The 22,714-nt window shown below is 35.4% G+C and overlaps 5 protein-coding genes across 5 annotated transcripts; all 5 read right to left on the bottom strand.

The window, feature by feature from the left end:
* Positions 1 to 962: 962 nt before the first annotated feature.
* LOC133700741 (NADPH HC-toxin reductase 1-like) lies at positions 963 to 4,411 on the bottom strand. The gene is made up of 5 exons (XM_062124385.1): positions 4,214 to 4,411; positions 3,954 to 4,123; positions 3,642 to 3,854; positions 1,671 to 2,053; positions 963 to 1,166 (listed from the first exon to the last, which is right to left on the bottom strand). Exons 1-5 carry the CDS (start codon positions 4,320 to 4,322, stop codon positions 995 to 997), a joined length of 1,047 nt encoding a protein of 348 aa, XP_061980369.1. The 5' UTR covers positions 4,323 to 4,411; the 3' UTR covers positions 963 to 994.
* Positions 4,412 to 5,640: 1,229 nt separating this feature from the next.
* LOC133700928 (protein SEH1) lies at positions 5,641 to 9,010 on the bottom strand. Its single transcript, XM_062124661.1, has 8 exons — positions 8,741 to 9,010; positions 8,544 to 8,655; positions 8,278 to 8,378; positions 7,739 to 7,816; positions 7,479 to 7,634; positions 7,064 to 7,176; positions 6,389 to 6,515; positions 5,641 to 6,058 (listed from the first exon to the last, which is right to left on the bottom strand). Exons 1-8 carry the CDS (start codon positions 8,897 to 8,899, stop codon positions 5,927 to 5,929), a joined length of 978 nt encoding a protein of 325 aa, XP_061980645.1. The 5' UTR covers positions 8,900 to 9,010; the 3' UTR covers positions 5,641 to 5,926.
* A 2,034-nt stretch (positions 9,011 to 11,044) lies between these two features.
* On the bottom strand, positions 11,045 to 12,941 carry LOC133701581 (hydroquinone glucosyltransferase-like). The gene is made up of 2 exons (XM_062125534.1): positions 11,393 to 12,941; positions 11,045 to 11,248 (listed from the first exon to the last, which is right to left on the bottom strand). Exon 1 carries the CDS (start codon positions 12,824 to 12,826, stop codon positions 11,396 to 11,398), a length of 1,431 nt encoding a protein of 476 aa, XP_061981518.1. The 5' UTR covers positions 12,827 to 12,941; the 3' UTR covers positions 11,045 to 11,248; positions 11,393 to 11,395.
* Positions 12,942 to 14,416: 1,475 nt separating this feature from the next.
* LOC133701582 (probable GABA transporter 2) lies at positions 14,417 to 19,568 on the bottom strand. The gene is made up of 7 exons (XM_062125536.1): positions 19,099 to 19,568; positions 18,781 to 19,011; positions 17,736 to 17,833; positions 16,692 to 16,878; positions 15,786 to 15,916; positions 15,224 to 15,460; positions 14,417 to 15,101 (listed from the first exon to the last, which is right to left on the bottom strand). Exons 1-7 carry the CDS (start codon positions 19,184 to 19,186, stop codon positions 14,712 to 14,714), a joined length of 1,362 nt encoding a protein of 453 aa, XP_061981520.1. The 5' UTR covers positions 19,187 to 19,568; the 3' UTR covers positions 14,417 to 14,711.
* A 172-nt stretch (positions 19,569 to 19,740) lies between these two features.
* Positions 19,741 to 22,700, bottom strand: LOC133701580 (high mobility group B protein 6-like). The gene is made up of 9 exons (XM_062125533.1): positions 22,065 to 22,700; positions 21,727 to 21,849; positions 21,352 to 21,629; positions 21,092 to 21,263; positions 20,841 to 21,011; positions 20,660 to 20,748; positions 20,493 to 20,577; positions 20,216 to 20,404; positions 19,741 to 20,127 (listed from the first exon to the last, which is right to left on the bottom strand). The coding sequence occupies exons 1-9, from the start codon at positions 22,566 to 22,568 to the stop codon at positions 19,996 to 19,998; spliced, it is 1,743 nt and encodes a 580-aa protein (XP_061981517.1). The 5' UTR covers positions 22,569 to 22,700; the 3' UTR covers positions 19,741 to 19,995.
* Positions 22,701 to 22,714: the final 14 nt, after the last annotated feature.

Genomic DNA, 22,714 nt, shown 5'->3' with positions numbered 1-22,714 from the left:
GATCATAAAAATAATGATGTTGATGTCAATGAGTTTTTTTTTTTAGATGAGAGTTTAATTAAAGTTGTTTTAATATTTAAACATATATATATATATATAAATAGATTGTGACTTGTTAATTTTATTTTGATTTATAATTTTTAAATTGATTAAATGTATTTTTAGGTTAAAAATAATTTTATTAAAATATCTAAGATATTTTTCAGATATTTTTAGTTCAAGAGAGGTTGAGATTTGAATTATAATGGTGGTCCAAGAATTTAGAGGTCAGAATTTGAATGAAATACTAATTTAGAAAAATAGAGATGGCGACAAAAAGCGTCACTCACCCATTTAAAAAACAGAAGAAAACTAGGCGTGCAAGGCTAGCTTCGGAGGCTGGGGCGTCTCATCTCAAGGCTTTTCATTGAGGCCAGGGGCGTAGGCTCATCCTTTCAGGAAAAAGTGAGTGCACCATCGTGGCACATGGAAATTTTCAGAAGACACTTTAATAGTATTTATTCAAGTCACATATTATTCAAGTCACAACTTAAGTAGTAGTATTGATATTACATGAGTGATTATTTTTTAAATTATTTTTTACTTGAAAATATATTAAAATAGTATATTTTTTATTTTTTAAAATTTATTTTTAACATAAACATTTCAAAACATAAAAAATAATCTAAAGTAAAAAGGAAATTAATTTTTTTTTTTAAAAAAAACAGCATTCCGCGTAAACAAGCAGGGTATCAACATGAGTGGGGCGGGGAGAGGATTAAATTTGGACAAACAATTCTCGTAGTCTTGCTCGTGACTGCTCGCCAACCAATCAATCAACAAAAAAAAAAAAAAAAAAGATACATGAATCTCCAAGCTGAACCACAAAAAAGGAAGGAATCGTGTGTGTGTGTGTGTGTGTGTGTGTGTGTGTGTGTGTGTAATTCAACATTCCCAGCAAAAGATAACATAAGAATCCCACATACGAAAGAACAAAAATTATAACGAAAATTGTTCATGATGTATTTGAGTCCATTTTATCATTTAACTGGAGGGCTGCCAGCCTCTTTCCACATTCCAAGCTTTCATCTATGATCTTCCTCATGTCATATTGATACTTAAAGCCCATCTTCGTCAACTTTGATGAATCACATTTGATTCCTCTGATCTCTGGTTCTTCCCTGAACCTAAAATTAAAAGTTAATCATTACTATTAGCAAAATGTATCACAGCAGAAAGCATGGAATGCCCCTTCTTTACTCTGGTCTAATGGCTCAATTAGGGATATAATTACTTATTTTTCTAACGTTTCATTATAATTTGTACGTAATTCATGAGTTAGTTTTTTTCTTAAAATACTTTCTAAGTTTCTAATGTATTATTCTAGTGAGATTTTGAAGTTAGTTCATCAGTTACAGTCTATATGTGAGAATCATTTGAATTAAGAACTTAGAGTATATTCAATGAAAAACTTATTATTGCCTTCAAATCATGTGACTAATTCCGATGGATTGTCTTGAAAATCTCATTCAAAGGACAAATTAAAAACTTAACGTATGTTTAAGATCAAACTGGTTCAGGAAATCACAATAAGTTTTTTTAAAAATACCTTATTAATAAGGACAAATTCAGCTATTAATCCGTTTCCTCTTATACAGATGAAAATTTTAAGAAGAAAGAAGAATTCTTACTTTTCATCTATCTTGAATTCTGGATGATATTCTTCAAGGTAAGCTTTAATTTCTCTAACAGTTGGATCAGCAGCTGAACAGAGGAATCTACCTTTCATTGATGGGTTTTCCATGCAAAATATGTGTGCCTCACAAACATCATCAATGCCAACAAGAGGAACTGATCCCAAAACTTCTTCTATAAACTTCAACCCTTGATAGTAACCAAACATGTTGCCAGTAAATGGTGAAATAATCACTTGAACACTCGAAGGCACATGGGAAAGAATAGTCTCTCCTCCCACCAGACCACAGAGAAGAGTCACCACTTCAAGCTTGGCATCCTCAATTTCATTATAACTCAAAACCTCTTTCTCAGCTAATGTTTTTGAATTCGTATATTCCTACGGAAATAGAAAGAATCACCAACCATGCCTTGCCCCTTCAGGGAATATAAAAAGATAGAGACGAGATTTAACTGTTTTACCGATAGAATTTTTTCGTTGGTGTAAGATACATGTTTTGTCGGTAATTAATTTACCAATTAAATCATCAACGGAAATGCTCCGTCGGTGAATCTTTCGTTGGTAATTTTTTATCCGTTGGTAATAAAAAAATAAAATTACCCGTTTTATTTCGTCGGTATATCCCTCGTTAATAATTTTTTTTATTACTGACGGATATAGCAACGAAATTCCATCGGTAATTATTTAAAAACATTTTTTAAAAAATTCATTTTATAAAATTATAAAATAATTAAATTAATATAAATCAACACTGTATAATATATACTCAAAATGCTTGGAAAAAAAATAAGAAAATCAACTTAAAAAAATTTGCAACAAATAAATAAAATGAAAAAATAAATTCAACTAAAAAAAATTCATATGAAAAAAATAAAGTTGCAATTGCTAAGAATTTAAAAATCCTATAAATAAATCAACTAAAAATTGGTCTCATGTGAAAAAAAAAATCTCACAACAACATTTATACAATTATTAAGAACAAAAACAATAAAAAATAAAATAAAAAACAAAAATAGTGAAAAAAATCATGAAAGAAGAAGAAGAAAAAAAATTTTACCTTAATGTAGTTGCAAGTGAAACTAAGGATAGAAAAAAATTTTCGTAAAGCATATTAATTAAAAAAAAACAAAAAGGATAAAAGAAGAAAGAAGAAGAAGACATACCCGAGCATGGAGGAAAAAAGAAGGAGATGAGGAGAGAAAAGAAGAGAAAAAAATAGATATTGATGTTTTTTATGTATAGTGAAGAAGAAGAAGTAGTAGAAGAAGAATTATAAGAAATGAGTCTGTCTCTTGTGAAATAAGGGCATTCAGACTTTTTATTGGGGCGCGTTAGTAACGAATGATTGAATATTAATATTTTTTAATTATTCCGTTGATAATATTTAATTTAAATTTTTAATTTCGTAAAACTTTTTCAGAAACCACCATTAATTACCGATGATTTTTCAATATGTCGGTGATTCCATCTGTAATATTTAAATGAAAATTTTAAATTGATTGAATTTTTTCAGAAAACCGCCAAATAACACCGACAACTTTTCAATCCGTCGGTGATTTTGTCCGTAAAGAACAACAATTAACAGTGCAATTAGAAGGTGAACAGTTATGGAGCTCTCTGGAAAATACCGACGGAAAATTCCGTCGGTGATTCCCTTTATAATTGACATGATGAACAATGTTCACAGTTTACCGATGGATTTACCAACAGAATTACCGATGAAATTTATTCCGTCAGTAATTCCGTTGGTAAAAATGACACGTCATCATTTTTTTTGCTTTGTTTTAATATTTTTTTCCCATGGTAATTCCCTCGGTATATACCGAGGAAATATTTCTGTCGGTAAAATTTCTCAAAAATTTACCGACGAAAGTATTCGATAAATATTTCTATTTGTATTGATTAATTTTCTAGCAGTGACCAGTATCATTCTTAGTGGTAATTCAGGGCAAGATAGGAGAAATACCAGTACATAATCATTGGCATAAGTGAGTGAGAGATCAGAAGGAGTCCAGCAGGATTCATCCATGCAAGATTTATAGCCACTTCCATCTTCATTCAATGGTGATGATGCCAACACAGTTGCAGTGTAGATGAGACGCTTAACGGTTTGTGATTTGACGCAACAGTTAGCTATGCTCCTCGCTCCAGCAATTGTTGCTTCCACTCTATCCTTGTACTGTTTTTCAACTTTCAAAATTATATGTTTATTGTAACCAAGAAAAACAGTATTTGCTAATTGCTCATAATATTTAAATCCCAACTACAAATTACTGACCCGAGAACTTTCGGGGGCTTGTTGCAGTGGAGTGGCAACATGGAAAACAAATTCACACCCTTGAATTGCATCGTCAAACTCATGGGGATTGTATATATCAGCTTGGAACAGGACTAATTTGGTATCTGCGTTTGGAAGGGAATTGAGTAGGCCTACTTTGGATTTGTCCTCTGCTATTCCAAGAAAACATGTAAGACATCCATGTTAACACAAACAAAACAAGAGAGAGAGAGAGAGAGAGGGGGGGGGGGGGGGGAGACCCAAGTTTCTTAATGTTGCATGGACAGTGTAGCCTTTCACCAATAGCTTCCTGACGAGCCAGGAACCAATATACCCAGAGCCTCCTGTAACACAGACTTTTGTGGCCATGGCGTGTGAGAAATAGCTCCTCTGTTGCTTCTGTTTTTGGGAGGGCAGCTGACATGCATTATATGGGTGGACAGCTGGAAAAGAACTTATCCTTGTATATATGTCCTATTATCACCACCAAGTTCGTGTGGTTAACGATCAATGTTGAAAATCTTCTTTTGCGTGAGTTACTTGTATCCAATGTTGAACATAACAAATGCTGTACACTACAGCCCGTGATCCATGAACATGCATGGGACACGTGCTAATGATGTTGTCATGAAGATATACGGTGAAAATTCAAGCAAGTAACAAGTTCCCGTATTGAATAATTAATTAATTTTTTATTATTATTTTTAGTTAAAATAGTTGGTGGCTAGTGTTTAATATCTGGTAAACTAAGATGATTGGTGATTGTCTGGTTGTTATCTATAAAAAATTTTATTTGATAAATTTAAGGACTCTTAAATATTTAAATATCTTTTTAAAGAGAAAAATTATAATAATATTTTAAAGACATGGACTTTGAAAATATATATACTAAAAATATTAAGAATGAAGAGTGTGAACTTAAAGCTTTAAAGGTTCATGAGTTATTTATAACTTATATATCCTTTGGTGAAGATAATACGTATTGGATCTTAAAATTTTTTCTAAATGAATGTTGGGTCCAAAAAAAGTGTTTGAGTCTGATAAAGATGAAAAATAAATTCAAAGACATTATATGAGCCCAAACATGTTGGGCTCAGACTTGATAGCCCAAGCCCATATGGGTGCTGGGGTACATGCCTAACGCCAAGAGCAATAAGCAGCACACCCAACGTTAGATGTGCGCCTAGCATGGGCTCAACTATCATGCCCAAAGTCATGTACCTTGGTAAAAGTTGAGCTAAGTATAATAACCCAAGCTCATGAAAATATTTTTTAGTTCTTTTTTAGTTCTTTAGGGTTTTTTTCACGGGAGGTTTTTAGGCCTTTTAAATTTAGATTCGTTAATATTGCAAATGAAAGTACTAAACAATTATACTATAATTATAAAAATAACTTATTGGCATAAATGAAATGTTATAGCGTGTGTGGAGATATACAATAAGTTATAATTTAAATTTGATCGGTCGCCCGGTTCTAATCACCTGTATGTCAAAAGAACTATTTTATTTTCACAAATAAATTTTCAGTGCTATTTTAACTAATTTTTTAAGCCACCAAGCTATTTCAAAAAAACAAAAAAAGAAGCTCCCATAAAACTTTTTACTATTCAGATGTGATGAATTGAGTTGGAAATAATAATTTGGAAAGCAGAAGGAAATAATTAGTTGAACCTCTAGTCCGATTGGTCTGCATGAATCGCTTGAAATTGATTCTTTTCCGTTTCCAGTACGTGACACAACCATTCTTTGAATATAGTGATACAATAGTAGCTACAAATTTAAGCCAGAAATATAAAATCGACAGTGCTAAAATCTTTTTGAAGCACTGACTTCAAAAATGTTGGATGGAGTTGGAGCATTGAGGTAACCGGCGACGATCTTTACGAGTTCTCTAATCATAAACGTGTTTAATAAAAACAGAATGGTTCCTTGCAGCAGAAACAAGTACAAACTACAAAGAAATGATGGTAGGGGCTAGGATGCGGGTTCAAATGCAGCCTGTTCAAGCCAAACACCATTGAAGTTGGATTGCCACAATCTTACCATCCCATCAGTTCCTGAGGTTGCCAAGGTCATTCCACTCATGTCCCATTCCATCTGCCACACCTAATTGCAAAGGAACATAATATTCAGGAATCTACTACTTCCCTTTTCAACAAAACTAAACTAAACTAAAGCATAGAAAACATATTTGAAAAATCATATCCTGGCAGCTCCTTGCTACATGTAAGTTTAGCCAGCTGCCTTGGCAAACATTCCATATTCATCTCACTCCAATTGTCCAGTTTGGTCTCTCCAACATTCCATTTGATAATTAGATTATTAATCAGAACAATATAAAAGCACGACAAAATCTCTATCTATATGATGCATGTACCATCTTTCTTGGATTAGAAAAATAAAGATCAATAAAGATTCAAATGCTGGCATTTATACCTCGCCCTCATATCCAGAAAGCAATGCAGCTTTTTCTACTGAAAGCCTTCCATCCAGGTCAGGGTTCAACCTAACATGCCATATTGTAATACCTTTGCGAGTTGCAACAGCTATTAACTCATATGCCCTGTGCAGAAACACGAGACCAGTTTAGTATTTTCCAAAACAGACAGGACTGGTATACTAGTATTACTAACAAAGCAGGAGTCAAGGGCCGTGACAGCCCTAAGCAAATTGGTTCAATGCCCTAGGATAGAAATTTTCCACAGTTTGCACCTGCCACATTGCTTTGCTGATTTGCATTCTAGATAGTGTCCGCTAGAATACCTACTGTACTAATGGCAAAACATAATGATTAGGCTTTGATTTCCTTAGTATCAGTATTTTAAACCCAGTCCTGCTCGGATCTAAATCCTACATTTTTCTCTTTGATGCCATCCTATTTTTTCCAAGTCTTGAATGGAAGATATTATAGAAATCCTACAATATCTTCTTTTTTTTCCGTCTAGGACAGATTGCTGTAATCTCATCCGAGTTTAAATCCTAAAGAGGTCCACTAGATTTAGAAATTGTTCAGATTCTATCTTGAAGCAAAGTGCATAAAACAATTTGGATTCCTATCATTTGTCCACAAAATGGAAATTCATTTTCACTAATCAAGTACCAAACCCTTACCGGCCAATGTTTGGTGCCCATGCGACTGCAAAAACCTGATCACTTTTGTCCAAGGACAATGCTAACTCGGCAACTGGAAGCCATCGATGATGGGCCTGATCAAACACCCACACCTGTGGAAATATAACATCCAATTAGCTTGGCCAATACAACAGTTCATCAGTTGATTTCTTAATCATTTTGGAAATTAATCAGCAACATACATAGAGGAAATTTTTTCTAGCATATGATAAAAGTAATCTTGCCTGCACTAATATTACCTTTAGTAACAAGCATTCATTTGAGTTGTGATTCACAAAGATTTTTGTTTTTATTGAATGCAAAGTGACATTCTTAAATTTTATTAACATGTTTCAATCAACACCGGCATGAAATGAACAGAATATAGCTTCCATCAGATGCATGATGCACCTACCTTAGAACTGTTCAGTTGAGGTGTATCTGAGTTGAAACCCAGAACAAAGCTTGGTTCCTGGCTTTCATTCCGTTGTGGATTCCAAGAAATAGACGCAGAAAAGCATAAAGCCTTCCCAAATGTTGAAACTGAATCAATCACATTCTGAATTTCAGCCTGCTCAAAAGAAAAGGATGAAAAAAGGAAAGAAAGAAAGAAAGAAGTTACAACTTTTTAAGCAGTTTGTGTGTCATTGAGAATTCATATATAAAATAGAATACCTGAAGCTGCCAATTCTTCAACTCAAAAGGATTCAAAAGCTCATAGACTTTCACATGGCCATCTGAATATGCCACAACCTGTAAACTATATACACATAATTATAAATTGAAATTGAACAGGTAAATTAAATTTTGGGCAGGAAACTTGATACAACAATGCCACACATTTCCCAGATACTATTGTAGCAGAATCCGAAGGGGGTGTGTGTGTGTGGGTGGGTGGGAGTGCGCATGTATCCACCCCTACCTTCTAAGATGACTATTTCCTTTCAACAGAACTGAAAACCATACCTTCTTTGCTTAATCAAAGCAATATATTTCTGTTACATGATGACCATAATTAGATCAGTGGATATTTCAATATGCTTTCTAGAAAAAAGAGCTCGATGTGCCACAATTGTTTGTTAAAAAAGACCTGGCCTGTTTTGAAAAACACCTTTAACACGCACAAGGAATGCAGGCTTACTATAAAATCTACTACTTCAATGCTATATGGTGATTCAGTTGCATCCATAGCACCAAGAGTTTCAAGAGCTCACCATTTTCAAACTTGTCCGGATTACTCCGAATTGAGCATCTAACACTTTACTTCCCTTGCAATGAAAAATCTTACAAAGCTTCCATTGAAGAGGTAATCCATCTACACAATTATATGCAAATAAAAAACAACAATAATAAAGTACCATCTTAATGAAACAGAAAACAATTCCAACAAACAAAATCAATCTCAGTCTGCACTGTAAAGTAAAAATCCTTTAATGTTAAGAAACCATAAAACCCTTTATTTTTAACAAACAAATAGTACCTTCAGCAATCTCCTCCCACAAAGACAGACTCCCATCTCCACAAATACAGGCTACTGCATCCCCATACTCTGGTGGGATCCAGACAATTTTGACAATCCCACCTTCATGTATCTAAACAAGAATAAAAACAAAAATTTAAGCTAAAAATAGAAACCTATTAGCGAAGTTGGACACAAAAAGGACTGAACCTACTAACCCTAATGTTGGAGGTGGCGGTGAAGGAAGAGGAAGCAGGGTCAGGTGAGTCGAAGATTGAGAGAAACCCATTAAAAGAACCAGTTGCTAGTCTTTGGCCACAGTAGTTCCATGAAGTGCATGTAGTGCCTTTATCTAGTGTTGCCACTGATTTCTCCATGTCTCAACACACAAGATGCGCGAATTCCTTGAAGTCGGAGGTTACTGAGGCATGGCTGCTCTTGGTTTTGGAGAGGTTTCTGTAGGCCCAGTAGATTGCAGGCTTGGGTAGTAAAGTGTGTCAGATTTTATAAACATGGGTAATAAATACAAGGCCCAATATATTCCCAAAGAAAATAGAAGAAGACTGGTAAGCGGTTTCCCCCTTTTTTGCCTCTTATTTATGCACCATATCTAATCATTTTTTTTTTAATAATTTTAATATACTAATGTTAAAAATAAAATATAAATATTATTTTAATATATTTTTAAATAAAAAACATGAAAGACGTGTGCAATATTATATTTATTATTTTTTTTTGCAAGGAGAAAAACGAAACCTTTTTTTGCCCTTGTCCTTGGACAGTGGAGTCAAATTTGTGCGCCGCCTTTTGTAGAGAGGACACACGGGACAGGAACAATCTGTGATCATTTTTCTACTCTGCCCTGATAAATTTTTCAATTTTCAACGAGAGGAAGCATCCATGCATGCGATGCTCACCCATTTACGAAACAAAAAACCTAATGGTGGAGCTTATTCGAATTTTTTACTTAAAATAAATTAGCAAACTTCATTCCACAGCAGAACAAGATTTTTGTTTCGGGTTTTAAATCGGCACGACATCCAATTTGGTTGAGCTTACGATGTTTTGAGAATAAAATTAGCTTATGCTAGTGAGCTTACCAGCCAAAGTTTTGTCTTGTCTCGCGTGACAAGGAGATGCTGCTGGCGATTCATTTCTTTCCACGTTTCTAATCTTTTATGTTTTATTTGACAGCTGGCAAGTAAGTATTCTCTTGCCAGCCTATTGCTTTTCCTTGTCATGTCTGGAGAGTCAGAACCGGATCACCTCGGCTGGTTCAAGCTTTTTCATGTAATGAATTGAATCTTTCAAGCCTTTTTTTTTTTAATGTATATAAAATTTAAAATTTAAAATCTACATATCTCCTAAATTCTAGCAATAAAATTGTGTAATTTAGTTGTTTATCCATTCCTCGTGTCGGTGTCCTCCATTCAATGACATTTTTAACTGGCGTATTGGTCGGATTCTTGAGTAAACAACTCTATTTAGTGGTTCTTATAAAACTAATATTTAAAATTATAATTATATTAAAACTGTGTTATTTTTCAATTAGTTTTCTAATATTTTTCATTTTCAAAATATTTTAGGATACGTGTTAAAAAAGGTTAAATACACTCTTGTCACGGGGTAAAGTTGACATCATCAGCAGCTCATGCTTGAAAAACTACTGATCTAGACGTGTTCTTTTTTACCATACAGAAAACACCAGAGATACTTTTAATTTTTTAATCAATCACCGGCTAATTCTCAAAAAACAGAAAAGAAAATAATTCACTCCCCATTATTTTACGATCTTTTTAATTCTCTGGCTTTTGAGTCTTTTTGTGTAAGGGAAGTTAGTGTCCAAAAGGAAGTAGAGCAAACTATAACTTAATCACTATTGTTTAAGAAAATCAACCAATTAATTAATTAAATCTCATGATTTCACCAATTATATATTAATTCCTATATATTTAAATCCGTTTAATAATTTACTCTTTCTCTCAACTTAATGTTTTTTTTCTTGACAAATAGATAGCATACATAAATAAAGAAAGATAGAAAGAAGGAAAAGAAAAGAAAATGAATTGAGGATAATCAACACCAATCAAATGACTATTTAATTATTTTTTATACTACTAGAATTTATTAATTAATTTTAATAGATTACATGGATTCAATTATGATTAACTCACAGAATAATGGTTCGAGACATCTATAATGAGGACTCATAAGAGGATAAACTAAAAATAACCCCATCCCTAGGATTTTTGGGCTCTGTCAATTTTTTGCCCAAATTGTGAATTCTATTATCAATCACACCCTTGAAGTTTCAAATCATTTTCACTTTTAATCCTCCAACTTTCTTTCATTACTTCCAATTTATTCTTGTGGTATACTGAGAGTTTAGAATGTTTGCAATATCCTCTTGAGATTCATTAAGTTTTTTCAATTACACCCTTAAATTATTAAAGACCTTAATCAAGATAGATGAAAGGTAAAGAGACTAAAGTTGAAAACAAAACCAGAAGTTCAGAGGAATATTTAGACAAAAAACATATAATTTAGGATTAAAATCGTAGAATCCCCAAACCAACATAGTGCCTGTCATAATTATGAACTGCCCCAAATCTCCTTGAGGACATGGCAAATGCAAACCACGTTGACAGGATTTTAATACTCGAACACTTGACTACGCCTCTAGCTTTTGCAACTGGAAATCTCAGGGCAAATGATTGGTTGCATAGCTGAAAAGTAATGTATTTTGAATGAATAGTTAACTAAATCATAATATTACTAATTAACAATTCAACATAGGTAGATTAATCATAAAACGGATTGCATCATCCAGTGAAACACCTGATGGCTTGAAGACTAATGCAAAACATTACCTTTTACTTTTTATGGTCCTTCCAGATTCTGGCCACCTCTGCTAGAGACTTTGTAGATGACCCATCTTCGCTCAAAGCCCTTGTGGCAGCACTTTTTAGTTCATTCATCTTGCTCTTTATCGATTTCCCTTCTTCTCCTTGAAAAATGCTCCTTGCATAATTTACAATATCTTCTTTCATCACCAGCCCATTCTCATTCACTTTCACCCTCAATGCAACCTTCAAACCATCTGCTAGCAATACTGAATTCATTCTTTGTTCAGCATAGAGCGGCCATGCAATTAAGGGCACACCGTTAACTATACTTTCCAAGATTGAGTTCCACCCGCAATGAGTCAAGAACCCTCCAGTTGAACTATGGCTTAAGACTTGAATCTGAGGAGCCCAAGAAGGCACCACTAGACCAATCCCTTTGGTCCTGTCCAAGAACCCTTCTGGCAAAAAGGCTAAAGGGTCATCAGAACTTCGGATGCCGAAGTAAGTGGCATTGGTAGCCTCATCGTGTGGACTCCTAACAACCCAAAGAAATCTTTGGCCGCTCATTTCCAAACCCAAGGACAGTTCATTTAACTGAGCCTGAGACAAAGTCCCACCGCTACCAAAAGAGACAAACAGCACTGACCCCTTTGGCTGCTTATCTAACCAATTCAAACACTCAGATTCTCCCACATCACCACTGGTTGAACCGGTCTGTGTTAGCGGTCCAACTGGGAAAACTGGAGGCTTACCAATATTATTCTCCTCCATCAAAGCCTTAAAAGCACCCGGTTCCAAATCAATGAAGCTATTAACCATAATCCCAGCAGCCGAATTGTATAGTTTACATAAATGAAGGATCCATTTGTAGGCATCATCTTTCCTATCCTGAACCGGATCAACAAGATCTCTTCCTTGAACCGGAACACAACCAGGGAGTCTGACCGGTTCGGTCATATCTTTATACTCACCGGAGTATGTTTCATCAAGCCTAGGCAAGTGAAAGGACAAAGACAACAGCATAGCATTTGTCGGAAAGAAGACAAATGGCAAAATATCAAACTCTTTGGCAATTTCAAAGGCAAAAGGACCAAAAAAATCAACAACCAAAGCCACAACCCAAGTTGAGTCCGTCAGAGTCTTCAAAGAGTCACGTAAAGCATCAAGAGACCGAGTCAAGCTGAGTGTGATGCGAGTCTCCATCAAAACGTCCGGTGGGAGGTCATCGAAGTTGACTGGAGGGAGAAAGACGGAGGATACTCCTTTGGGTAGGGCTTGAAGGAGTTGCCTATGGGGTTTCATGGGTGACCCATCGTTTGGTATGATGAAGGTGACAGAGAAGTTGTGTTGGTGAACGAGTTTTTTGGCCAACTCAACAAATGGGATTAGATGACCCATCCCTGGAGATGGTACAATGACTACCAGGGGTGATGCCTCCTGGCCTTGGATGTTGTCCATGGTGGTTTTTTCGGTGAACTGGGACTTGAGGGGAGATCTGTTTGGTTAAGCTTTTCGAGTGATAACAAGAAGACAAAAGATAGGATAGGGCATGTGTGGGGTTTTTCTAGCTATGTTTTTTTTTTTTTACTTGACAAGGTGAAATGAGAGTCTTTTTGTTTTATTGTTTATTTAAATCCTTGTTGTTAACAGAGAATCTTAATTTGTTAATTATGTTGTTAAAGGATAGTGACAAGTCCTTTAAACACAACACACCAAGTATATTTTTAACAGGAGTTGTTTTGATAGATTTTTTATTTTTTTAATGACGCTCCTGTGGATTTTTACTATAATTTTATTATGATTTGATTAGATTAATTTAATTAAATATTTAACCTCGATTTCAAAAAAAAAAAAACCACACCAAGTACAAGTATATGTTTGAAGAACACAGATGTTATAAATCGTTTTTATTTTTGCAAAATTAAACAAGAATTTAGATTATAGTAGTCGAGACTAGTATAGCTCTGTGGGTTTATTTGGAAAATTCATAATCTCAAGTTTGACATAGGCTAAGTTCTAGTTAAATTAAATAATATTAACTCGATTAAACTCGATTGTTTTAAAAGTTTTAATGATTTTATTAATATAACTAAATCTAAATTTAAATTTTATTGAATCAATATTTAAAAATTAAAAAAATTGATAAGGTTGACTTTTGGCTCCCTGACAACTTAGTATATCTTTATAAACGTAGTCTCCGAATCATTCTGACTGCTATAATTTAGATAACATAACACGCAAAGCCAAATAATGATAGTGAAATTTTAACTACTGAGTTATATAAATTAATGATAGGGTTTCAAGAGTTAAAACTAATATAAAATCAAACAAGAAAATAACTAATATTACACCCACAAATCAAATTTTAAAGGAAAAAACCAAAAATAAAATTAATTACATAAATAAATATAAAAAATAAAAAATAAAATTAAAAGAATAACTATGAAGATAAAAAAACAATAAATAAATGAGAGGATAACTAGAAATTTTTGATTGGAGGTCTAAATAAAAAAACCTTTAACAAAAAAATAAGTAAAAAAATAAAGATCAAATTAAAAAAATAACACGATAAACTTTGATTGAAGAATGAAGTTGAAAACTAATAAAATTTTAACAAAAAGACTAAGAAAAAAATAAAAATAAAAAGAATAAGAACCGAATTGAAAAAAATAATATATAATAAATTTATAACTGAAAAGCTAAATTGAAAATAAATAAAATTTTTATAAAAAAAATAACAAAAAAAGTTAAAAATTAAAAAATGAAAACTTAAATTAAAACACAAAAAATGAAACGAACTAACATATATTTTTAAGAGAGGAAAGAGAAAAAAAAAAAGGTTACCAAGAACAAACTGTCTACCTGCTATTGGCATGCGCTAGATCAAAAGAAAATTAATACAACAACACTTCTAGGAACATAAAAAAATGACAAGTTTAACCATTAAAACATTAATTAATCTAGTTAAAAGAATTAAAATGCACTCAATGGAATTAACAAAAACACCCCCTGGGCATATGGCTTATTTAAAAAATAAAATAAAATAAATGACATAAATATCCTTGATTGACATCTATTATTTATACTCTATTTATTATTTATTGGATACAAAAAAATACTCGTGAATTCAAGTCAAGTCAGGTCGGCTGATATTGATCGGCCTACTGATTACTATGTTTGGTGCTATAAGCTAAAATGCCTTTGCCTCAACTTTCTTGCATTGCCATGTATATTAAATTTCACATCTTATTGCTATGTAGCTGTACACTTTCTGGATGTTGAGGCAACTAATAAAACCTGCGGCATTGGAGAGCAAGATCACCATGCGTTTTACTTGCAAGTTTTAATCAACCACATTGCTGCTAAATAGCTTGAACTTGTTGGCATCAAGAATCAATTTCCTCATAGAGGAGAAAGCACCCATGAGCCCTGCACCTGTAAAGACAACCATAATGGAGAGATTGACCCAATAGATGAGGGATGACTTTGGCGGCTTGTAGGTCATGTTGTAGAGAAGCATTGGAAGGACGAAATCTAAAGGGATGAAACCAATAGCTCCTACGACACCATTAATGTCTCCAAAGAAAGGAAGCATAGCTGCCATAAATCCACAGAATATCATGTAAAGAGTCCGAAGGATTAGCCTCGGAATTAGATTCCTTCTGGAGAACATCCCTTGCTTCACATCAGCAGATTTCTTTTCCATGATCTCATAAGCTACTTGAGAATAAACCTGTTTTACATTGGTGGAATGTTAACTCAACAGAAATGATAGTCTTAAAACTAAAGGAAAAGGATATGGGAAATGGTTATTTAATTCTCTAGATCATCTGAAGAGTGAACTTGTGAGCTTACGAGGCCAATAGCAAAGAGTTGAAGCAGAACAAAGATAACACCAAGGCCAAGAACCCATGTTGGAGCCAAGGAAGGTCCCTCATCAGGCATTAGGCTTTTGATAATGTTAGAGTTAGACTTGTTTCCAAACGCCCAATATCCAGACACTGAAGCTGAGTAGAAAGTAAGAAGAATTACAGTATAACACATCATAAGGCCTTTTACCATCTTTCCAGTAGCAGGTGGAGCCAAAGTAGCCTGTATTCAAGGCATAGAAGAATCGCATCAATAAAAGCATGTATCAAGAATACCAAGTATTACACATATTTCTTATGCAATGATCCCTCCATCAAATAATTATTCACACAGGATTAAAAATAACTGATAAGTCACACCTCATTCAGCAAGATTGATCATGCAATTTACTTAAATCAATCAAATCTTATTGTTTAGTTGATTCAGATCATCAAGAAAGATGTTTTCTCCACTTATAAAAAATAGAAAGAAAGTTGAAGGAGTCTTTATACAAATGCAAGGCTCAAAAGCCAACAGAAGGATTTATCAAGTATCAGTTGCAATTTACTTGTATTTCAGGCAGTATTCCATTCCCAAAGATGGCAGCTATTATGGAGATAGAAGTGAATGCACTGAAGACCCTTGCTGACCCTGACGATTCCAAGGAATAGTCCCTTGAAGGAGCATTTTTTGACAGACCTGCATAACAAATGCGGGCTGTGAAAAACAATTTCTTATTTTCAAATAAGATCGAGTAACTCCTTGCGGGTCATTTTAGTTTGTCACCAAGATAACAAACACACTTTAATGAACTGAAGAAATACATTGAAAATTAAACCACTTCCTTTTCGTGGAAGCAACTTGGAAATTAATACATAGGAGCAACAGTTATGGATCACTAGCCAGTTTACTGGTCAGGTTCCATATCAAAATTGGCCCATGTCAGGCCCATCACCAATTCAACCACACGTTGCACCTCCCAAGATGCACATCTCCTATCCACCAAAGGACAGTTGCATGGTGGTGACCGGTGAGATGTTGAAAGGAGGGATGGCCTAGAATTTATTTACTACCCTGTTACCAATGTGTAATCTTATTCATCTTTGATTTCAGAAATGTGGCAGAGGGGTTCTGATTAGTTTTAAAGACAGGGCACTGTGGTTGCAACAGCTCCACAACCGAAAACTAGTCATGGATTACAGCTAGAATGAACAAGTAGTCTCTATTCCTTCATGGAATTTGAGTTGAAAGAATGCAACCAGCAATTCTGCTTTGATTGAAAGTAACAATCTTGAGATCCAGGAAATGAGAGGAACCTTCCTCTATTTTTACTGAAACTGATTTCATTCTTTCAAGTACAGCACTGAATTGCATTTCAAACAAAGTCTTAATTGTTTTTATATCATATAAATTCTGTTGATCAGGCAACTGACATAAATGAAAATTGCAAGAAAGGTTAGGGGATGCAATATACCTGCCTGGACACAAGCACCGACAACAATGAAAGTGTAGCCCAAACTGAGAAACAGTGAAGCCAGGTTGATATGCCTGAGGGAGTGGAATGTTGGCAACTGAGAGAGAACTATCATCACTACTGTCACCATTGCTATGAACTCGTACAGCTTCAGGGGTCCGTCGGGAGAAAGACTTGAGTACATGATCTTCATAACTCAAATTGGAAATCAGAAAAGGAATGATTAAGTAACACAACCATGAAAAATCCAGGATTCTATTTAGCTATATGAACAACAAACAGGCGCCATATGCTGTTTACTTCAACACGTCTGCCAAGAACCTATCATTTAAGTCTGCAAAAAACTAGTGATAAAATTAAATGAACTCGTGTCAGCTTTTATATTCTCATATGTCCCAAATTAAGCACATTATTAATAAAGTTTCTTTCGACTTTCAAGTGATATTTCCCTAAATAAGCGGTGATATTTTGATTTTGCTCAGAACACAATATGTGATCACTTGGTGGAAGTGTCAATGACCTTTTTTGTTTTTGCTGGGTGACAAAACAATTCCAAATGTCTTCAAACGTTTATTATGTGATAAATATAGACTGATCTAGTGTAAAAAATAGCATGAAACTGAAAACACTGGTGCCTTATAATTCATACTTCGTCCACCATCTCGATTGCAAATCTGATCTGCCTTCCTATTGTCATCGTGTGAAATGAAGACAGCCAGATTCAGACAAAACCCACCACAGCCAATGTTGACCCCCAATTTTTATACCAGATTATGCAAAAAAAAAAGAAGCAGATCAAGCATTGACTGTAATAATACAGTTAAGACAATACAGCAACACGTGGCCGTATGAATGCACTGAACCGCAAGTCCCCTCGCCAGAAAAAAGAAGCATGAATTGGATGGCAGAAAAGATAAGCCTATCTCTATTGTAACAAAAAGATAGGCCTGGTCAAAGTTAATAACCAAAATGGGGCTATATTGGAAGGGTGCATTTTCTATCAGTTTTCTGCAATTTAATTAGAAGCATTATGAAACAAAACACCTGAAGGCATTCTCCAGCAAGCAATATTGCTCCTATGCCAACTCCAGTATTGATGGCAGTTTGAATGAATATAACAAAATAAAACATCCATCCAGACCCTGCAAGAAAATAGAAGGCAAAACCTCAGATTTGTTAATTTCGTTAGTTCTTAGGCTAAACTTTATGCTTTAAATTTCAAACGATTGACAAGGAGTTAAATTATGCTGATTTTCCCTACTTGAAATGCTGACACCAAATCCAATCTGAAAAATAATGAAAGGGAAGCAATGACAAAAGTAAAACCAAATCAATTACTAATAAGAAAATTCTAGCTTCGTGTAATTACTGTGTGGACATATCAATGACAAGCCTTGTGAAAGTTGGAATTTGGATTGACACGTTGCTTAAAGATATCCTTGCCGAAAAGATCAAATACTACCCATGGCCGACAAAAATGAAAGTAAAAGAAAAGAGAGAACGTATTGGCAATGAAGAGGACGTTTCATTGTGTCTCCAACGGGCCTAATCATGCTACATATTGCCTCCACTTAGAGGTTGTCGATGTATTTAGGCATCTTAGAGCAGCTTTATAGTTACCCTTTGGCCTCATAAACCAATGGAGGTAACATCTAGCTTCCTCAAGTCATCTCTTTCCTAGTTCTTAGTGGCATTAGTAGAAAGTGCAATTTCCTTTTCCTTTGCAAAACTTCATTCATGGAAAACTTTTATACTTTCCACCATTTGAAGTTTTCTTCCTATAATTAACCACACTATCAAACACACACGCACAAAAAAGAAAATGTCATCCATTGGATTGCAGGGCTTGTAGTGAGGGTCCAAATCAAATGGCTAAGATTCTTAGGTGACATGGTCAATGTAAACATGACACATTTAAAGCAAAACCAGAAATTTTTTAACAGCAAATTAAATCAAAGGCACACTTAAAACATTCCTCCGTTCATATGGAAGCACATCTTTAATGATTTTCCGTCATTCCTGACTGCCTCTTTTAGTTTTTACCAAAACAAAACGAAACCAGCAGCTCTTTTACCGTTTCGATAGTTACCTAAAACGTCGGCAGCTAATTCCCGGAATCTGATATGGCGACGACCATCTTTTTCGCAGTAGTCTAGCACCTTCGACATGAGATAATAAGCGTAAAAGGTCACCATGCCCATCACCGTTAAGCAGAAGAATCCTAAAGCCCATCCTAGACCTTTAAACACATACGGTAACGTCAGTATTGTAGGCCCCACTATCGCCGTCGTCAGATGAAATCCGGCATGCCACCACTCCCCTGCGTGTAAATAAAAAAATATGAAAACTTCGCCGTTTCTTCAAAGTCGTGGCTCCAAGTGTATATAGATTTTTTGAGACCACTTACCCTTGGATTGGAGGACGAAGACTGCACCGGCATCAACTTCACGTTGAGAGTCTGCAGGGAAAGGGTCAGGTTTTGGAGGTGGAGCCATTAATTAATGTTATATAGACTGTGGTGTACGTGCAGGTTAAGGTGCAGCAGGGTGATAAGCAAGAGGCGACGTTAATGTCGGAGGCGTCGAGACAAGGCTAAAAGGAAGCGGGCAGGCATATCGTCGCCCGGAGAGGGAGATAGACGTGAATGCAAGGAGGAGAGAGGAGGATGTCACATTCTTTGATGGGTGACAGAAAGAAGTATAAGAGGGGTAGGAGTTTCCATTTTAATTGGGCTTCGAGAAGACTTGTCCGCCTGTTGTGTAGGGTTATTTTGGTAGTTTCCTTTTAGGTGACCGAGGAGTGAAAGAATAAGCTACAAGTATATTGGATCGGTGCCATAACCGAGACGCCAAAGCAACCCAAAATGCGATCGAATTTTTAATAAACCTAAATCAGATTTGTTTAGATAAAAATATTCGCAGTCCCCACTATTTTATGTGATTAAATCATTGGCTTATTTCATGTTCTTGTGTTATGCTCCATGAAGGTAAGGTTTTTAAGAAAAAAATATTATTTCGAGTTTTATACAAAAGAGAGGTAAGACGTAAGAGAAGTGAAAAAGGTCGTCGTCTACAAGTTTTAAAATAACATTTCGATTCGATCATAACTTGCGACCAATTGCAAAATGAAAACAACCCCCGCCCTGAAAGATTACGCCAAGCCTGATATAGGCAGCAGCCCCACACCAAACCTAAAAACGATAGCCTAGTTCAACGACAACTAGAGAAAATGATGTTCAACCACCAGACACTTGAACATCATCGACTAAAAGAGTTAGCATCTATTAGATGGAACAAGCCTTCCACTACTGCTGTTGTTTGTCATTTGAAGTTGCAGCTGCTAAAGATTTGCTGTACTCCTCCAGTTCCTTCTTGTATGCTTCCATGGCTTCAGCTGCTTTGGAGTTCCAGATTTGCCTCTCTTCTTCATTAAGTTCCTGCAAACCCAGTAAAACACACATTACCAAATCAGACACTTCAGATTTGTAAGCTAAACCAACTACTTCAGCAAAAACGATGGATTACCTTCCACTTCACAGAAATCATTGCAGTCAGGGTGGAATTATTGATTCCAGGGCGCTCGTCCATTAAACTTTTCCTGGTTTCTTTGCTGCGTAGAAAACAATAACTTTGCTCCTCCAGTTCCTTCTTGTATGCTTCCATGGCTTCAGCTGCTTTGGAGTTCCAGATTTGCCTCTCTTCTTCATTAAGTTCCTGCAAACCCAGTAAAACACACATTACCAAATCAGACACTTCAGATTTGTAAGCTAAACCAACTACTTCAGCAAAAACGATGGATTACCTTCCACTTCACAGAAATCATTGCAGTCAGGGTGGAATTATTGATTCCAGGGCGCTCGTCCATTAAACTTTTCCTGGTTTCTTTGCTGCGTAGAAAACAATAACTTTGTAAATTTAATTGCAAAAACTGCACTGAAAAGTGTGACTACTCGTGAGAGACGCTAATACCTGAAAAGAAGGAATGAAGATGCAGGCTTCTTAGGCTTGTTAGGGTCAACATTCTGCTGCTGCTTCTTCTGGCGTTGCTCTTTGGTTTTCTGTACATTATAAAGTACACATTTAGCCACCAGAAAGGCTCCAAAATTAGCATAGCAATCAACAAACACAGTTGAAAGCAACAGGTTGACACCTTGATAATGTTTTCAGTTTTCTCTTTCTTCTTAAGCAACTGCCATGCTTCCTGTTTCTGGACTTTCACCAGTTCTTCCTCTTCTTTCTTGAGATTCATAGCTTCTTCATCCTTTGTCTGCTTGTAAGCCTCCATTTCTTGCATATACTTTTCCCTGTTCTTCTTTGCAACCTGCAATATTCAAAAGCAGCTAAGAAACCAAACCGAGTAAAATAATTGAACTCCCAGCTAAAAAGGGTCTGCTTGTAAACCTCTTTATAAGGCCCCCTTTGTTTTTCTGTCATATTCTTCCATTCTTCACCAGCAATCTTCGCCACCTCCAGAACACTCTTGTTCTCTGCAAGGAGAGCGGCTCTTCTCTCATTACAGAACAGGAAAAACGCAGACAATGGCTGCTTTGGTTTCAATGGATCCTTTTCTTTCCTGTGAATGAACAAAACAAACAAATTAATAATTCTGTAGTCAACAAAGTAAAGGAACAGACAGTAAAGAGTGTTGCTTCTGATTTTACTTGGTCTTCTTGCTGTTCTCTTCCTGATCTGCTTCCTGCTTGAACTGGAGGTATTGCTCAAGCAATTCCATAGCAGTCTTCTGCTTCTGCTCCTCTTCCAAAAGCTTCATTGCTTCACTCTCGCGCTTCTCCTTTGTCATTACTTTCAGATAGGCTTCCTTTTCAGCCTGATACTTCTCCTCATAAGGCTTCTTCTCCTCTGCAGTAATGGTCTTCCACTTTGCCCCCAAAATGTTAGAGATATCCTTAAACTCTGCACCTGGGTTTTCTTTTTTTACCTTCACATCAAAAACCCCAAATTAATCGTCAATAAGAGCCAAAACATGTTTAATTAAAAGCTTAAAAGGAAATCCAGAACCCTATCTCTTTGTTTACCTCATTCCATTGAGCTTTGCACCAAAGTGAGTAAGGTGGGCATGGCCTTTTGATTTCATTGCCACCCTTCTTTTTCTTCTTGTCTTGCTCCTTGTCATTCATTGCTTGAACAAATGGGAGAGTCTGTACAAAGATTCATAACGAAAGACCTATCAATTCAAACCCTAAAGACATAAAAAATCATAACTTAATTGAAGATAGCATTTCTTTGTTTAAACCAACAATTTACCAAAAAATTAACAAGAAAGTTAACAAATCAAACCTAACGTTCAACGTTAATTCAGTCTACCGATCCCTTAAGACAAGAAATCAAGAAACGAAAAATCAAGAAATCTAACCATGGTGGGCTTGAATTCCTTCAACTTCTGCAACTTCTTCAACTCCATCTTCATCTTCTGCTGTTCTTTACCTTTCATTTCAATCTCCTCATCTTTAGCCTTCAACATGTCATCTTTCTCCTTCAACAAAACCTCGGTCTTCTCTTTCTCAAGCTTTAACTGCTGCAACATTTCTTGCATTTCTTGAAAATCTTTCTCAAACAAAGAAGCCGAAGCCTCTTTATTCTGCTTCGCTTTCGCGGCCTTGGATTTCCCTTTCTTGGGTGAAGACCGAGGTTGAGAATGACTCGCATGGTTTTCTTTTGAAGGATCAGCATCCAATGGAGATAAAACGGTGGCAGTAGATGTCTCAGAGAGCTTTTGAGCCATTATATTGGATTCATTTGTTGATGGGTTCTTCTGTTTCAAAGCTTTCCTGTTGTTTCTTGATTTTTTTGGAACTGACGAGGCTACAGCGGTATCTGCCATTCTAGAATCTCGATTTTGAGAGAGAGAGAGAGACATTTAGGGTATTTGAGAGAGGATAGGTTTACATAGGAAGGAAGGAGAGGAGCGCAACGGCTAGTATATTTTTGAATTTCAAATCAGTTGTCGAAGTTTTTAAGAGGGGGTTGAGGTCCGGAATCGGAAATCTGATTTACGGGTAATTT

This window comes from Populus nigra, chromosome 8 (genome assembly GCF_951802175.1).
Source record: "Populus nigra chromosome 8, ddPopNigr1.1, whole genome shotgun sequence".
NCBI lineage: Eukaryota > Viridiplantae > Streptophyta > Magnoliopsida > Malpighiales > Salicaceae > Populus > Populus nigra.
The sequence above is the reverse complement of the archived record's forward strand: the minus strand, read 5'-3'. Positions and strand labels throughout refer to the sequence as shown.

Bases quoted from the DNA above. Each gene is read 5' to 3' on its own strand.
- LOC133701582 (XM_062125536.1), bottom strand. From the start codon at position 19,186: ATGGCTCCACCTCCAAAACCTGACCCTTTCCCTGCAGACTCTCAACGT. The intron at 17,834-18,780 runs GTAACTATCGAA...ATTTTCTTGCAG, and splicing joins ATTAGCTGCCGACGTTTTAG to GGTCTGGATGGATGTTTTAT. The intron at 16,879-17,735 runs GTGTTTTGTTTC...TGAGTTATGAAG, and splicing joins TTGCTGGAGAATGCCTTCAG to ATCATGTACTCAAGTCTTTC.
- LOC133701580 (XM_062125533.1), bottom strand. From the start codon at position 22,568: ATGTCTCTCTCTCTCTCTCAAAATCGAGATTCTAGAATGGCAGATACC. The intron at 21,630-21,726 runs GTAAACAAAGAG...TTTGATGTGAAG, and splicing joins GCAAAGCTCAATGGAATGAG to GTAAAAAAAGAAAACCCAGG. The intron at 21,012-21,091 runs GTTTACAAGCAG...TGAATATTGCAG, and splicing joins AAAGGGGGCCTTATAAAGAG to GTTGCAAAGAAGAACAGGGA.
- LOC133700928 (XM_062124661.1), bottom strand. From the start codon at position 8,899: ATGGAGAAATCAGTGGCAACACTAGATAAAGGCACTACATGCACTTCA. The intron at 7,177-7,478 runs GTAGGTGCATCA...ATATTTCCACAG, and splicing joins CTCAACTGAACAGTTCTAAG to GTGTGGGTGTTTGATCAGGC. The intron at 6,059-6,388 runs GTATAAATGCCA...CTTTGCAATTAG, and splicing joins TTTCTGGATATGAGGGCGAG to GTGTGGCAGATGGAATGGGA.
- LOC133701581 (XM_062125534.1), bottom strand. From the start codon at position 12,826: ATGGACAACATCCAAGGCCAGGAGGCATCACCCCTGGTAGTCATTGTA.
- LOC133700741 (XM_062124385.1), bottom strand. From the start codon at position 4,322: ATGGCCACAAAAGTCTGTGTTACAGGAGGCTCTGGGTATATTGGTTCC. The intron at 3,855-3,953 runs GTCAGTAATTTG...GTTGAAAAACAG, and splicing joins AAGCCCCCGAAAGTTCTCGG to TACAAGGATAGAGTGGAAGC. The intron at 2,054-3,641 runs GTATTTCTCCTA...CTATTTCCGTAG, and splicing joins ATGCCAATGATTATGTACTG to GAATATACGAATTCAAAAAC.